This window comes from Scomber japonicus, chromosome 2 (genome assembly GCF_027409825.1).
Source record: "Scomber japonicus isolate fScoJap1 chromosome 2, fScoJap1.pri, whole genome shotgun sequence".
Classification (NCBI taxonomy): domain Eukaryota; kingdom Metazoa; phylum Chordata; class Actinopteri; order Scombriformes; family Scombridae; genus Scomber; species Scomber japonicus.
This window is the reverse complement of record NC_070579.1, coordinates 2731052-2747053: the sequence shown is the minus strand read 5'-3', so window position 1 is coordinate 2747053 and position 16002 is coordinate 2731052. Positions and strand designations below refer to the sequence as shown.

Sequence of the window (16002 nt, the reverse complement as noted above, 5' to 3'; positions counted from 1 at the left end):
GAGCATAGAAGTATACGTTCATATAAGTGAAAACTGCACATTTCCAGTTTTACTCTCATACAACACCATCACTTACTGTACAGCAGCGTCTAAAATAACCTCACAGTTAACACAATGTCAACAAGACTTTAATGAGTCAGCTGTGATTCATAAAGTTGGGATTGACTGCAGGGCCTCTGTAGTTTGTAGTAGATTGATTTCCAGTTAAAAACTCCTTATTTATCTTCTACTGGTCCTTTATGCAGCCGCTCAGTTCAGCCTCTGTCTATTAACAGGCTGTTTTACCTCCTGTCTCTTTAAGCAAGTCTTATAGGACTGAATGGGCGCCGTTTATGGTCCAGTGTCCATCTCTTATAATACAAACATGTGAACTGTGTCTGCATGAGGTCAAATTAAATGATCTTTTAGTTGTTGTCAATCATCTTTCACTTAATTTTGTGTTTGGTGAAGTAAAGTGGAAATGGTTTGTAGATGTAGAAGAAAAATGTGTGTTTGAGATAAATAACTGACCAGAATACATTTGTTGAATTCACGGAACAAAGAAAAAATATTTTAATATTTGATCACCTTGAGAGAAAACCTCACATTTTCTACACACATTATTAAGCTGAGCAACACTCCTCCTGCTTGTTAGCTACAGAATATTTACTCCATTATATCGCACAATAAACCTGTTAATCATTGACAGATCTGCAGTAAGAGGAGGAGCAACACTAGAAAAACCAGACAGACAGCTTCAACGTGACTCTGCAGAAACGAATCTTATCATTAATCAGAGGACAGCAGAGCTGCAGTCGAGTCTCTCCACTTCTGTCCAAATATAAATTAAACTGAGTTCATCAAGTCTTTCTCAACAACACAGCAGAGTCTCTGCCAAACACTGGTGAGTACAACTGATCATATTTAATGTTTCAACAACCAGCTTTAACACAGGAGACAGGAAGTTCATCTCTTTTCATTTCATACTGACACTTGTGAGATTGTTTACAGTATAACTGCAGCTGCTTTTACAGACTCAGTAAAAAACACTTTAAGTGTTTTTAAGTCTCTGTCAGTTCTCAGGACTTTTGTAAAGTGGAACTGAACCTCTGTGTTTGGAGTTTAGCTTCGCTGCTATTTCCTGATCTTTGACTATTTACTGATCACTTCCTACAGACACATTCTGTTTCCTGTAGCTGTTTCACATTAAAAGCTTTTCTCTGGTGAACCAGCAGGACACTTTTATTGTGAAGCAGCTGCAGGAAATGAAATGTGTTTTGTTCCCAAGTTAGCAAAAGTTTTGTTAGCAGTGAGATTCTTCAATAATAATTCTTCTCTACAACAAGATATGAACATATTCTGTGATATTTTATCAGTGGATCAGATTGTATTGAGTAATAGTAAAAGCACAAACAGCCACAATGAGCTGTTAGATAAAGAGCTGCAGATGAGTCTCTGACTGTAGTTTGTACAAACCAGCACATTCTATTAAAAAAGACAAAGCAATGGGCAGGTGGGCGCTGGGAAAGTCATGTAATCAGAGTATGACTGAACAACATGTATCACCAGTAACACCTTAACACGTCAACATGTTTGACTCAGCAACATCCCTGAAAGCAATCAACCTATGAGAGACACTGCAAACACTAGAATTAATGGAACAATAAATATACATCTTTCTTTAACAAAATAAATATCAAAATGTCTGTCTCCTCTTTCACTCTACATGTGTAGATATGTCTGCTGCCAGCTGTCGGAGATCTGAAGATCAGTTTCGGTGCTCCATCTGTCTGGATGTGTTCACTGATCCAGTCAGCACACCATGTGGACACAACTTCTGCAAAGACTGCATCAATGAACACTGGAACAGTAATGTCCAGTACCTGTGTCCAATGTGTAAAGAGACTTTCTACACAAGACCTAAACTTCACATCAACACTTTCATCTCTGAGATGGTTTCTCAGTTCAGACAGGAAGCTCAACAGAAAGCCAGCAGCAGCAGCTCAGAGCAACAAGCTGCCAAACCAGAAGTTCCCTGTGACGTCTGTACTGGAACCAAACTGAAGGCCCTGAAGTCCTGTCTGGTGTGTCTGACCTCCTACTGTAAGACTCACCTGGAGCCACATTTGACAATGTCAGGCCTAAAAAGACATCAGCTGATGGACCCTGTGGAGAACCTGGAAGACAGGATGTGTATGAAACACGATAAACCTCTGGAGCTGTTCTGTAAGACCGACCAGACATGTGTCTGCACACTCTGCACCTATTCTAACCACAAGACACATGATGTTGTTCCTCTGAAAGAAGAATATGAAGGAAAGAAGGCAGAGCTGGGGAAGACAGAGGCTGAAATTCAGGAGATGATCCAGAAGAGACGACTGAAGATTGAAGAGATCAAACACTCAGTTGACCTCAGTAAGGAAGCTGCAGACAGAGAGAAAGCAGAAGGTGTTCAGGTCTTCACCGCTCTGAAGGAGTCTGTTGAGAGAAGCCTGAATGAGTTCATTGAGACGATTAAAGAGAAGCAAAGAACAACAGAGAAACAGGCTGAAGACTTCATCAAAGAGCTGGAACAGGAAATCTCTGAGCTGAAGAAGAGAAGCTCTGAGGTGGTGAAGCTCTCACACTCTGAAGACCACCTCCATCTCCTCCAAAACTTCCTGTCTCTGAAAGCTGCTCCACCCACCAAAGACTGGACAGAGGTCAGCGTCCGTCCATCATCATATGAGGGGACTGTGGTGAAAGCTGTGGCTCAGCTGGAGGAGATGCTCAGTAAACAGATGAAGAAGCTGTTTGAGGCTGAGCTGAAGAGGGTCCAGCAGTATGCAGTGGATGTGACTCTTGATCCTGATACAGCACATCCTAACCTCATCCTGTCTGCTGATGAGAAACAAGTAAATTATGGTGATGTGAAGAAGAATCTCCCAGACAACCCAGAGAGATTTACACGTTATGCAATTGTGTTAGGAAAGCAGAGTTTGTCTTCAGGCAGATTTTACTTTGAGGTTCAGGTTAAAGAGAAAACTCTCTGGACTTTAGGAGTGGCCAGAGAGTCGATCGACAGGAAGGGAGACATCACACTGAGTCCTCAGGATGGTTTCTGGACTATAATTTTGAGAAATGGAAATAAGTACAGTGCTTGTAATAACTATCCAGCCTATCTCTCTCTGAAGTCTCCTCCTCAGAAGGTGGGGGTGTTTGTGGATTATGAGGAGGGTCTGGTCTCCTTTTATGACGTAGATGCTGCAGCTCTTATCTACTCCTTTACTGGCTGCTCCTTCACTGAGAAACTCTACCCATTCTTCAGTCCTGAACCTAATGATGATGGTAAAAACTCTGCCCCTCTGATCATCTGTCCTGTCAATCAGTAATTAACAGGGCAGATCAGCTGTTTTTATTTCATGAGAGCGAATATAAACATTCAGTGTCTCATACTGTGCACGTTGTTCATGAAGAACTTTTTTTCAAGAGTATTTTATGAATCCCATGAAAAGTGAGAATTTGATTCAAATTTAAAACAATTAAAACTTCTGATCAAATTCACACAACTTTATTTTCACCTCTAGTTATAGTAAAATTTACAAAGAAACCAGAAGTTTCAGTTTTGCGTTTAAACATTTTTAGTTAAATATCTTTAGTTAAATGAGGTTTTACTGCTTTATTAATGGCTCAATATAACATTAAACTATAGTTTTGGTTCTTGGAAATATCTATTGTTTTCTGACCTTTTATGGAGTAAATATCAATCAAAAAGATATTAGAGATGTTGATTTTAATGGCAATAATCATTAGTTGCAGTAATAGTTGATTAACTGAATATATGTTTATGTTCATCATTTATATTTGAGGTTTGGTTTGTTATCGACCACTTTGCCATTTTCTGTTTGTTTGAATACTGATGAGAGTGATTATGATGTAAAGAAATCTGTAAATATGTGATTGTAAAGAAACCAACAGTAAACTAAACTAGGTGTGTAGTTTTAATGTGATGCTTTAACAACATGACCTGAGTAAGCAGTGACTTGTTGAACACCAAACACTAAAAATAAAGCCTGGTTTACAGAGAAGCTGTGTTTGTGTTTCTGTTACAGTTCATTAACAATCACTAATGTTTTTACTGCTTTATTTAACATACACTTATTAGTCTACATTATGCAGCTTTCTATCATCATATTTCATTATTTTTCTCTCTGGTGACTGAGAAGGCCACTCCAGAACATTTCAGTATCTGTTTCTCACCCTAGCATTAGTCGACTTGGAGGCGTGCTTGGGATCATTGTCTTGTTTGGAAAGTCCAATGATCACCAAGGTTCAATTTCTCAACAGCAGCCATCACATACCTCTTTAAAATGGCCTGGTATTTCAGGGGAATCCATGATGCCTGGTACACGGTCAAGATTTCCAGTTCCTGCAGCAGAAAAAACAGCCGAGCATCATCAATGACTCACCTCCATACTTGACCGTAGGGATGGTATGGGTAGGTCGCCGCAGTGACTGGTATGGTAGGTCGCCGCAGTGACTGGACTTCGGGTGATGGGATGCGGACTGGGAGAGCCTGCTGGTCGGCGAACAAGTCGTCGTCTGAGGCGTTCAGGTAAATCTGTGAGTCCATAGTAATAAAGGTAGGTGATGTCTTTTTGTCACAGATCATCTTCGAAATGAGCCGGAGGGGGATAGAGCGGACAGGGTGTGACTTAAATACACTTTATCCACATTTCTAACCTTTTTAGGAAGAAAGTAAAGTAGCCCTTTAGATCCACAATGTGACGCTAATTTGTCCAAATAACATCTGTTTAAAGTTTTGTTCCTGAGAATTCAGAGCCACTCAAGTTAGCCGTAGCGAGTAACGCACTTCCTGTCATTTTCACAAAATAAAACACCAAAGAAAACCATAACGATAGAATTGGGGCTTTTATGTTGAAAACAGGAGGCGAACATACCCTTGCTTCAGAAGTAGCGTTGCATCTTGGGTAATGTGAGTGTGAGTAGTCAGCTCTTGATGCATACTCTGCATTTCTGGAGAATCTAGTAAACCATCCAGGAACTTCTCACATACTCTGAATCACTACACAGTTAAACACACTACATACTTCAAATGACTTCAGAGTTAGTAGAGTAGTAGGAAAGTATGTGGTTTCTAAGAGACCCATGGATTTTTTTGCCATCATTGTATGCTGACTACCACATAACAGAGAAATGAATAATGTCTATTCAGTGTGCAGACTGAGTGACCAAGAAAGTTTGTTTCTTTCTGATCTTTCAGTTAAACTGGGTTAAGTTTATGATGCAGCACCGCCACACTTCCATGGTGATGGCAGGAATAGCAAGCATGTCAGTGTCATTATTAAAGTGTAAAATACCTGCAGAGCATAGAAGTATAAGTTCATATAAGTGAAAACTGCACATTTCCAGTTTTACTCTCATACAACACCATCACTTACTGTACAGCAGCGTCTAAAATAACCTCACAGTTAACACAATGTCAACAAGACTTTAATGAGTCAGCTGTAATTCATAAAGTTAGGATGGACTGCAGGGCCTCTGTAGTTTGTAGTAGATTGATTTCCAGTTAAAAACTCCTTATTTATCTTCTACTGGTCCTTTATGCAGCCGCTCAGTTCAGCCTCTGACTATTAACAGGCCGTTTTAGCTCCTGTCTCTTTAAGCAGTTCTTATAAGACTGAATGGGTTTTTGGTCCAGTGTCCATCTCTTATCATACAAACATGTAAACTGTATCTGCATGAGGTCAAATAAAATGATCTTTTAGTTGTTGTCAATCATCTTTCACTTAATGTTGTGTTTGGTGAAGTAAAGTGGAAATGGTTTGTAGACGTAGAAGAAAAATGTGTTTTTGAGATAACTTTACACCACGTTTTATTGACACACACACATTCATACACTGATGACAGGAGCTACCACGCAGGGTGCTAACCTCATACGGAGGAAACTAACCATTCATACACATTCATACACCGTTGGCACAATTTGGGGTTACGTGTCTTGCCCAAGGACACATCGACTTATGGACTGGAGAAGCCGGGAATGGAAGCGCCAATCTTCCAATTGGTGGATGACCACTCTACCTCCTGAACCGCAGCCACCATAGAATACATTTGTTGAATCCATGAAACTGAAAAATAATTTTAATAGTTATATGAAAACATCAGCAGGAAAACACTGACTGTCTGCACAGTTCAGAGTTTGGCTGTATAAAACTTTTACTTTAAATCTAAAGCAGCGTGTGTTTGTTTTTTATTTGATCACCTTGTGAAAAACCTCAAATTTTCTACACACATTATTGAACTGAGCAACACCTTTTCACATGTCTAACTCCTCCCAGCTGTTAGATACAGAACAACCTTTAATCCATGATATCTCATAATACACCTGTTAATGATTGACAGATCTGCAGTAAGAGGAGGAGCAACACTGGAAAAACTAGACAGACAGCTTCAACGTCAATCTGCAGAAATGAAACTAAACATTAATCAGAGGACAGCGGAGCTGCAGTCGAGTCTCTCCACTTCTGTCCAAATATAAATTAAACTGAGATCATCAAGTCTTTCTCAACAACACAGCAGAGTCTCTGCCAAACACTGGTGAGTACAACTGATCATATTTAATGTTTCAACAACCAGCTTTAACACAGGAGACAGGAAGTTAATCTCTTTTCATTTCATACTGACACTTGTGAGATTGTTTACAGTATAACTGCAGCTGCTTTTACAGACTCAGTAAAAAACACTTTAAGTGTTTTTAAGTCTCTGTCAGTTCTCAGGACTTTTGTAAAGTGGAACTGAACCTCTGTGTTTGGAGTTTAGCTTCGCTGCTATTTCCTGATCTATTTACTGATCACTTCCTACAGACACATTTCACTTCCTGTAGCTGTTTCACATTAAAAGCTTTTCTCTGGTGAACCAGCAGGACACTTTTATTGTGAAGCAGCAACAGGAAATAAAATGTGTTTTGTCACCAAGTTAGCAAAAGCTTTGTTAGCAGTGAGATTCTTCAATAATAATTCTTCTCTACAACAAGATATGAACATATTCTGTGATATTTTATCAGTGGATCAGATTGTATTGAGTAATAGTAAAAGCACAAACAGCCACAATGAGCTGTTAGATAAAGAGCTGCAGATGAGTCTCTGACTGTAGTTTGTACAAACCAGCACATTCTATTAAAAAAGACAAAACAATGGGCAGGTGGGCGCTGGGAAAGTCATGTAATCAGAGTATGACTGAACAACATGTATCACCAGTAACCTTAACACGTGTCAACATGTTTGACTCAGCAACATCCCTGAAAGCAATCAACCTATGAGAGACACTGAAAACACTAGACTTAATGGAACGGTAAATATACATCTTTCTTTAACAAAATAAATAATTATTTTCTTTCGTTCACTCTACATGTGTAGATATGTCTGCTGCCAGCTGTCGGAGAGCTGAAGATCAGTTTCTGTGCTCCATCTGTCTGGATGTGTTCACTGATCCAGTCAGCACACCATGTGGACACAACTTCTGCAAAAACTGCATCAATGAACACTGGAACAGTAATGACCAGTACCTGTGTCCACTGTGTAAAGAGACTTTCTACACAAGACCTAAACTTCACGTCAACACTTTCATCTCTGACATTGTTTCTCAGTTCAGACAGGAAGCTCAACAGAAAGCCAGCAGCAGCAGCTCAGAGCAACAAGCTGCCAAACCAGAAGTTCCCTGTGACGTCTGTACTGGAACCAAACTGAAGGCCCTGAAGTCCTGTCTGGTGTGTCTGACCTCCTACTGTGAGACTCACCTGGAGCCTCATCGGACAGCTTTAGGTCTGAAAAGACATCAACTGATCGACCCTGTGGAGAACCTGGAAGACAGGATGTGTATGAAGCACGATAAACCTCTGGAGCTGTTCTGTAAGACTGACCAGACATGTGTCTGCATGCTCTGCCCTGTTTTAGACCACAAGACACATGAGTTTGTTCCTCTGAAAGAAGAATATGAAGGAAAGAAGGCAGAGCTGGGGAAGACAGAGGCTGAAATTCAGGAGATGATCCAGAAGAGACAACTGAAGATTGAAGAGATCAAACACTCAGTTGACCTCAGTGAGGAAGCTGCAGACAGAGAGAAAGCAGAAGGTGTTCAGGTCTTCACCGCTCTGAAGGAGTCTGTTGAGAGAAGCCTGAATGAGCTCATTGAGACGATTGAAGAGACGCAAAGAACAACAGAGAAACAGGCTGAAGACTTCATCAAAGAGCTGGAACAGGAAATCTCTGAGTTGAAGAAGAGAAGCTCTGAGGTGGAGAAGCTCTCACACTCTGAAGACCACCTCCACCTCCTCCAAAACTTCCCATCCCTGAAAGCTGCTCCATCCACCAAAGACTGGACAGGGGTCAGCGTCCGTCCACCATCATATGAGGGGACTGTGGTGAAAGCTGTGGCTCAGCTGGAGGAGACGCTCAGTAAACAGATGAAGAAGCTGTTTGAGGCTGAGCTGAAGAGGCTCCAGCAGTATGCAGTGGATGTGACTCTTGATCCTGTTACAGCACATCCTCAACTCATCCTGTCTGATGATGGGAAACAAGTACATCATGGTGATGTGAAGAAGAATCTCCCAGACAACCCAGAGAGATTTACACGTTATGCAATTGTTTTAGGAAAGCAGAGTTTGTCTTCAGACAGATTTTACTTTGAGGTTCAGGTTAAAGAGAAGACTAACTGGGATGTAGGAGTGGCCAGAGAGTCGGTCAACAGGAAGGGAACCATCTCTCTGAGACCTCAGGATGGTTTCTGGACTATAATTTTGAGAAATGGAAATGAGTACAGTGCTTGTAAGAACTATCTAGTCGATCTCGCTCTGAAGTCTCGTCCTCAGAAGGTAGGGGTGTTTGTGGATTATGAGGAGGGTCTGGTCTCCTTTTATGACGTAGATGCTGCAGCTCTTATCTACTCCTTTACTGGCTGCTCCTTCACTGAGAAACTCTACCCATACTTCAGTCCTAGTCCTAATAATGGTGGTAAAAACTCCGCCCCTCTGATCATCTGCCCTGTCAATCAGTAATTAACAGGGCAGATCAGCTGTTTTTATTTTATGAGAGCGAATATAAACATTCAGTGTCTCATACTGTGCTCGTTGTTCAAGAACTTTTTTTCAAGGGTATTTTATGAATCTCAAGAAAAGTGAGAAGTTGATTCAAATTTAAAACAATTAAAACTTCTGATCAAATTCATACAACTTTATTCTCACCTCTAATTATAGTAACATTTACAAAGAAACCAGAAGTTTCAGTTTTGCGTTTAAACATTTTTAGTTAAATATCTTTGCAAATATGAGGTTTTACTGCTTTATTAATGGCTCAATATAACATAAACTATAGTTTTGGTTCTTGGAAATATCTATTGTTTTCTGACCTTTTATGGAGTAAATATCAATCAAAAAGATATTAGAGAGGTTCATTTTAATGGAAATAATCATTACCTGCAGTAATAGTTGGCAACACTTTGCCATTTTCTGTTTGTTAGAATACTGATGAGATTGATTATGATTTAAAGAAATCTGTAAATATGTGATTGTAAAGAAACCAACAGTAAACTAAACTAGGTGTGTAGTTTTAATGTGATGCTTTAACAACATGACCTGAGTAAGCAGTGACTTGTTGAACACCAAACAGTAAAAATAAAGCCTGGTTTACAGAGAAGCTGTGTTTGTGTTTCTGTTACAGTTCATTAACAATCACTAATGTTTTTACTGCTTTATTTAACATACACTTATTAGTCTACATTATGCAGCTTTGTATCATCATATTTCATTATTTTTCTCTCTGGTGACTGAGAAGGCCACTCCAGAACATTTCAGTATCTGTTTCTCACCCTAGCATTAGTCGACTTGGAGGCGTGCTTGGGATCATTGTCTTGTTTGGAAAGTCCAATGATCCCCAAGGTTCAATTTCTCAACAGCAGGCATCACATTCCTCTTTAAAATGGCCTGGTATTTCGGGGAATCCATGATGCCTGGTACACGGTCAAGATTTCCAGTTCCTGCAGCAGAAAAATAGCCAAGCATCATCAATGACCCACCTCCATGCTTGACCGTAGGGATGGTATCCTTCTGTTCTGTTTACTTAACTGACCTACAATCTATTGAGAGGCTTGTTTTCTACTGAAGTAAATCATCCAACTGTTTTTATTGTTAAACTTTATGCCGACTGTACAATCATGGTACAATCATGTCTAATCATGGGTTTAGGCATTGTGATATCTCCCACCATAAACAAATAAACAGGTTTCTCCATAAACACAACCTTTAAATCATGATCAAATCGTGCCCCCAAAGGATAGCTGCAATTATGATCGGGTACACTTTGTGGATAGCGGATGAAGGGGTCAGAGAAGAGAACTCAGGAGGCTAAACAGCGGAAAACCATCTGCCGCTGAAATAGTCGCCAAAGCCGATGGAACGGGCTGCGTCTGTGTACAATTCTATGTCTCCGGGCCTGGTGACGTAGTCGTTGTAGAAGAAGGGAATTCCATTCCAAGTGGACAGGAATTGATGCCATAGTTGTAGTTCCATCTTACAACCTTTGTCCAAAGTGATATGGTCGTGGAGGGATGGAATGGCAGCAGGTATGGAAAGGAGATATGACAGGAAGGCCCGGCCTTGGGGAATGATACGGATGGCGTAGTTAAGGTGACCCAGCAGGGAAAGGAGCTGCCTTTTTGTGCACTGGGGAGCAGGGATGCTTGGAGTAAGACTGTGTCTAGGTTTATGCCGAGAAATTCCAGTGAAGTGCTCGGACCCTGTGTTTTCTCCGGAGAGAGTGGGACCCCGAGGTCGCGAAATGCTGAAGCCAGAGTAGTGAGGCCGTGGGCGGGGGGAGAGGACTGAGGTGTGACAGTAAGGAAGTAAGTAAGTAATCAAGTAAGTGAATGACATACAGGAGTTTACAGTTATTAATCAGGATCCAGCACAGAGCCGCGGACAGGGAGTCAAAGATTTTTGAGCTGCTTTTGCACCCGAAAGTCAGACAAACGGAAAAGTAATAAGCGCCCTTCCAAGAAACGCCAAAGAGATGCCAATAGTCAGGATGAATGGGGATGACTTTGAACACACTGGTGATGTCTGCCTTGGATAGCCAAGCGCCTTGACCTGCGAGATGAGGCTGTTGATGCTGGGGATGGTGGAGTTGTGGGGTGAAGAGAGGTCAATGATAAGTCTCTTTTTACCGGAATATTTTCTTGTGGCTATGCCTATGGGATTGATCCTAAATAAGGGGAAAGGTGGGCTGGAGAAGGGGCCGATCATGAACCTGGTCAGAAGCGAGTCGACCGAGTCCGGGTCTGACGTGGTTGACTGGAGATTATGGCAGTTATGGGAAGAGTTGGGCATTACCTGTAAGCTGGGATGGAAACCGTGTGTAAAATCATGGATGAGGTAATCAACAAACTGGCGGTCCGGGTGGTTATGTAAACTAAGAGCGACGGCAGGGATGTTAATGGGAATATCTAAGTACTTACATGAGGCTTGGTTCGTGGGATTATGGGGACAGGTTACTCTGGCGGTGGAACGGGCATCAGCCAGTTTAGGAGGGATGGAAAACAAGCTGCAGACGGCGGCCTTTGAATTTTGGTCGGGGTTCTGGGCAAAGGTGTGGCGAGTGTGCATGCCGTGGCCGGGTGGCATGGGGCGCCGCATATTTCGCAGTGGAGGGAAGAGCAGGCTGCAAAGACATGGCAGTACAATTCGTTGTCCAATGTGCCCCAGTATTTCCCCTGGTTGAATTGGCCCAGTCTGCCTGCTGCTTGAGACGCAGAGAGGATGTGGTAAGTGTAAAATCCGTTACCGCCAAACCGTAAAGAGAGGTCGAGGATGATGGATAAATACTCATCCAGCTCTGACCTTGGGTCTGGGAAGGTTGAACATGTCGCGGAATTAAGATGAAGGCAAATTCGGCTGGGGTGAGCTCCTTAGAGCGCGAAGGAGGTTGTTTTAGTTCCACGGGGCCTATAGAAGTTTGCAGCTCTCTAGGGAGGTGGGAAGTGCTCATGGATGGGAGAAGGAGAAATGCGAGGTCGACATAGTTACCAGCTAATATTTGTTGCCTGAGTGCGGTGGGTATGGGGGAAGGTTGAGATAAATAACTGACCAGAATACATTTGTTGAATTCATGAAACAGAAAACTAATTTTAATAGTTAAATGAAACCATCAGTAGTAAAACACTGACTGTCTGCACAGTTCGGAGTTTGGTTGTATAAAACTTTTACTTTAAATCTAAAACAGTGTGTGTTTGTTTTCTATTTGATCACTTGGAGAAAAAAACTCAAACTTTCTACACACATTATTAAACTGAGCAACACCTTTTCACATGTCTAACTCCTCCCAGCTTTTAGATACAGAACAACCTTTACCCCATGATATCTCACAATAAACCTGTTAATGACAGGAAGGAGCAACACTGGAAAGATAAGACAGACAGCTACAACGTCACTCTGCAGAAATTAAACTTAACATTAATCAGAGGACAGCAGAGCTGCAGTCGAGTCTCTCCACTCCTGTCCAAATATAAATTAAACTGAGTTCATCAAGTCTTTCTCAACAACACAGCAGAGTCTCTGCCAAACACTGGTGAGTACAACTGATCATATTTAATGTTTCAACAACCAGCTTTAACACAGGAGACAGGAAGTTCATCTCTTTTCATTTCATACTGACACTTGTGAGATTGTTTACAGTATAACTGCAGCTGCTTTTACAGACTCAGTAAAAAACACTTTAAGTGTTTTTAAGTCTCTGTCAGTTCTCAGGACTTTTGTAAAGTGGAACTGAACCTCTGTGGTTTGGAGTTTAGCTTCGCTGCTATTTCCTGATCTTTGACTATTTACTGATCACTTCCTACAGACACATTCTGTTTCCTGTAACTGTTTCACATTAAAAGCTTTTCACTGGTGAACCAGCAGGACACTTTTATTGTGAAGCAGCAACAGGAAATAAAATGTGTTTGTCACCAAGTTAGCTAAAGCTTTGTTAGCAGTGAGATTCTTCAATAATAATTCTTCTCTACAACAAGATATGAACATATTCTGTGATATTTTATCAGTGGATCAGATTGTATTGAGTAATAGTAAAAGCACAAACAGCCACAATGAGCTGTTAGATAAAGAGCTGCAGATGAGTCTCTGACTGTAGTTTGTACAAACCAGCACATTCTATTAAAAAAGACAAAGCAATGGGCAGGTGGGCGCTGGGAAAGTCATGTAATCGGAGTATGACTGAACATATATCACCAGTAACACCTTAACACGTCAACATGTTTGACTCAGCAACACCCCTGAAAGCAATCAACCTATGAGAGATACTAGACTTAATAGAACAATAAATATACATATTTCTTTAACACAATAAAGGATGTGTTTTTCTTTATTTCACTCTACATGTGTAGATATGTCTGCTGCCAGCTGTCTGCTATCTGAAGATCAGTTTCTGTGCTCCATCTGTCTGGATGTGTTCACTGATCCAGTCAGCACACCATGTGGACACAACTTCTGCAAAAACTGCATCAGTCAACACTGGAACAGTAATGTCCAGTACCTGTGTCCAATGTGTAAAGAGGTTTTCTACACAAGACCTAAACTTCACATCAACACTTTCATCTCTGAGATAGTTTCTCAGTTCAGACAGGAAGCTCAACAGAAAGCCAGCAGCAGCAGCTCAGAGCAACAAGCTGCCAAACCAGGAGAAGTTCCCTGTGATGTCTGTACTGGAACCAAACTGAAGGCCCTGAAGTCCTGTCTGGTGTGTCTGACCTCCTACTGTGAGACTCACCTGGAGCCTCATCTGACAGCTCCTCGTCTGAAAAGACATCAGCTGATTGACCCTGTGAAGAACCTGGAAGACAGGATGTGTATGAAGCATGATAAACCTCTGGAGCTGTTCTGTAAGACCGACCAGACATGTGTCTGCATGCTCTGCTCTGTTTTAGACCACAAGACACATGATGTTGTTCCTCTGAAAGAAGAATATGAAGGAAAGAAGGCAGAGCTGGGGAAGACAGAGGCTAAAATTCAGAAGATGATCCAGAACAGACGACTGAAGATTCAAAAGATCAAACACTCAGTTGACCTCAGTAAGGAAGCTGCAGACAGAGAGAAAGCAGAAGGTGTTCAGGTCTTCACCGCTCTGATGGAGTCTGTTGAGAGAAGCCTGAATGAGCTCATTGATACGATTGAAGAGAAGCAAAGAACAACAGAGAAACAGGCTGAAAACTTCATCAAAGAGCTGGAACAGGAAATCTCTGAGCTGAAGAAGAGAAGCTCTGAGGTGGTGAAGCTCTCACACTCTGAAGAACACCTCCACCTCCTCCAAAACTTCCCGTCCCTGAAAGCTGCTCCACCCACCAAAGACTGGACAGAGGTCAGTGTCCGTCCACCATCATATGAGAGGACTGTGGTGAGAGCTGTGGCTCAGCTGGAGGAGACGCTCAGTAAACAGATGAAGAAGCTGATTGAGGCTGAGCTGAAGAGGGTCCAGCAGTATGCAGTGGATGTGACTCTTGATCCTGATACAGCACATCCTAACCTCATCCTGTCTGCTGATGGGAAACATGTTTACTGTGGTGATGTGAAGAAGAATCTCCGAGACAACTCAAAGAGATTTACACGTTATGCAATTGTGTTAGGAAAGCAGAGTTTCTCTTCAGGCAGATTTTACTTTGAGGTTCAGGTTAAAGAGAAGACTGAGTGGGATTTAGGAGTGATCAGAGAGTCGATCAACAGGAAAGGAGACACCACCTTGAGACCTCAGTATGGTTTCTGGACTATATTGTTGAGAAATGGAAATGAGTACAGTGCTCGTAATAACCCTCCAGTTCGTCTCTCTCTGAAGTCTCCTCCTCAGAAGGTGGGGGTGTTTGTGGATTATGAGGAGGGTCTGGTCTCCTTTTATGACGTAGATGCTGCAGCTCTTATCTACTCCTTTACTGGCTGCTCCTTCACTGAGAAACTCCACCCATACTTCAGTCCCTCTAATAATTATGGTGGTAAAAACTCTGCCCCTCTGATCATCTGTCGTGTCAATAAAACTAAGTAATCACCTGTTTTATTTCATGAGAGTAAATATTAACATTCAGTGTCTCTGTGCATTGTACAACTTCTGATCAAATTCACACATTTTTATTCTCATTTCTTGTTAAAATCAAAGTTTACAAAGAAACCAAAAGTTTCAGTTTTGAGTTAAACAGTCTCTACTTTCTGCTCTATATAATAGAAACTGAAGATGTTTTTTTTCTGACCCTTTATAGAGTAAAAATCTATCAAAAAGACATCACAGAGGTCAATTTGAATGGCAATAATCATTAGCTGCAGTTCTAGTTGATTAACTGAATATATGGTTACGTTCATCATTTATATTTGAGGTTGGGTTTGTTATCGACCACTTTGCCATTTTCTGTTTGTTTGACTACTGATGAGATTGATTATGATTTAAAGAAATCTATAAATATGTGATTGTAAAGAAACCAACAGTAAACTAAACTAGGTGTGTAGTTTTAATGTGATGCTTTAACAACATGACCTGAGTAAGCAGTGACTTGTTGAACACCAAACACTATAAATAAAGCCTGGTTTACAGAGAAGCTGTGTTTGTGTTTCTGTTACAGTTCATTAACAATCACTAATGTTTTTACTGCTTTATTTAACATACACTTATTAGTCTACATTATGCAGCTTTGTATCATCATATTTCATTATTTTTCTCTCTGGTGACTGAGAAGGCCACTCCAGAACATTTCAGTATCTGTTTCTCACCCTAGCATTAGTCGACTTGGAGGCGTGCTTGGGATCATTGTCTTGTTTGGAAAGTCCAATGATCACCAAGGTTCAATTTCTCAACAGCAGGCATCACATACCTCTTTAAAATGGCCTGGTATTTCAGGGGGATCCATGATGCCTGGTACACGGTCAAGATTGCTAGTTCCTGCAGCAGAAAAACAGCCGAGCATCATCAATGACCCACCTCCATACTTGACTGTAGGGAT

At 41.3% G+C, this 16002-nt stretch overlaps 3 protein-coding genes and 1 pseudogene across 5 annotated transcripts; 3 read left to right on the top strand and 1 right to left on the bottom strand.

Moving 5' to 3' along the window:
• Window positions 1-1715: 1715 nt before the first annotated feature.
• On the top strand, window positions 1716-3350 carry LOC128373416 (E3 ubiquitin-protein ligase TRIM39-like). Of its 2 annotated transcripts, XM_053333719.1 has the most exons (2): window positions 1716-1942; window positions 1976-3350. In XM_053333719.1, the coding sequence occupies exons 1-2, from the start codon at window positions 1716-1718 to the stop codon at window positions 3348-3350; spliced, it is 1602 nt and encodes a 533-aa protein (XP_053189694.1). The 2 variants fall into 2 exon arrangements, with proteins under 2 accessions (XP_053189694.1, XP_053189693.1); XM_053333718.1 differs by having other exon boundaries at window positions 1716-3350.
• Window positions 3351-7399: 4049 nt separating this feature from the next.
• LOC128373443 (E3 ubiquitin-protein ligase TRIM39-like) lies at window positions 7400-9034 on the top strand. The gene has a single exon (XM_053333720.1). It carries the CDS (start codon window positions 7400-7402, stop codon window positions 9032-9034), a length of 1635 nt encoding a protein of 544 aa, XP_053189695.1.
• A 1242-nt stretch (window positions 9035-10276) lies between these two features.
• Window positions 10277-11359, bottom strand: LOC128378689 (uncharacterized; annotated as a pseudogene).
• Window positions 11360-13412: 2053 nt separating this feature from the next.
• Window positions 13413-15206, top strand: LOC128373360 (E3 ubiquitin-protein ligase TRIM21-like). 2 transcript variants are annotated; one of them, XM_053333669.1, is made up of 2 exons: window positions 13413-14102; window positions 14166-15206. In XM_053333669.1, exons 1-2 carry the CDS (start codon window positions 13413-13415, stop codon window positions 15054-15056), a joined length of 1581 nt encoding a protein of 526 aa, XP_053189644.1. In that variant the 3' UTR covers window positions 15057-15206. The 2 variants fall into 2 exon arrangements, with proteins under 2 accessions (XP_053189644.1, XP_053189635.1); XM_053333660.1 differs by having other exon boundaries at window positions 13413-15206.
• Window positions 15207-16002: the final 796 nt, after the last annotated feature.

Bases quoted from the DNA above. Each gene is read 5' to 3' on its own strand.
- LOC128373416 (XM_053333718.1), top strand. From the start codon at position 1,716: ATGTCTGCTGCCAGCTGTCGGAGATCTGAAGATCAGTTTCGGTGCTCC.
- LOC128373443 (XM_053333720.1), top strand. From the start codon at position 7,400: ATGTCTGCTGCCAGCTGTCGGAGAGCTGAAGATCAGTTTCTGTGCTCC.
- LOC128373360 (XM_053333660.1), top strand. From the start codon at position 13,413: ATGTCTGCTGCCAGCTGTCTGCTATCTGAAGATCAGTTTCTGTGCTCC.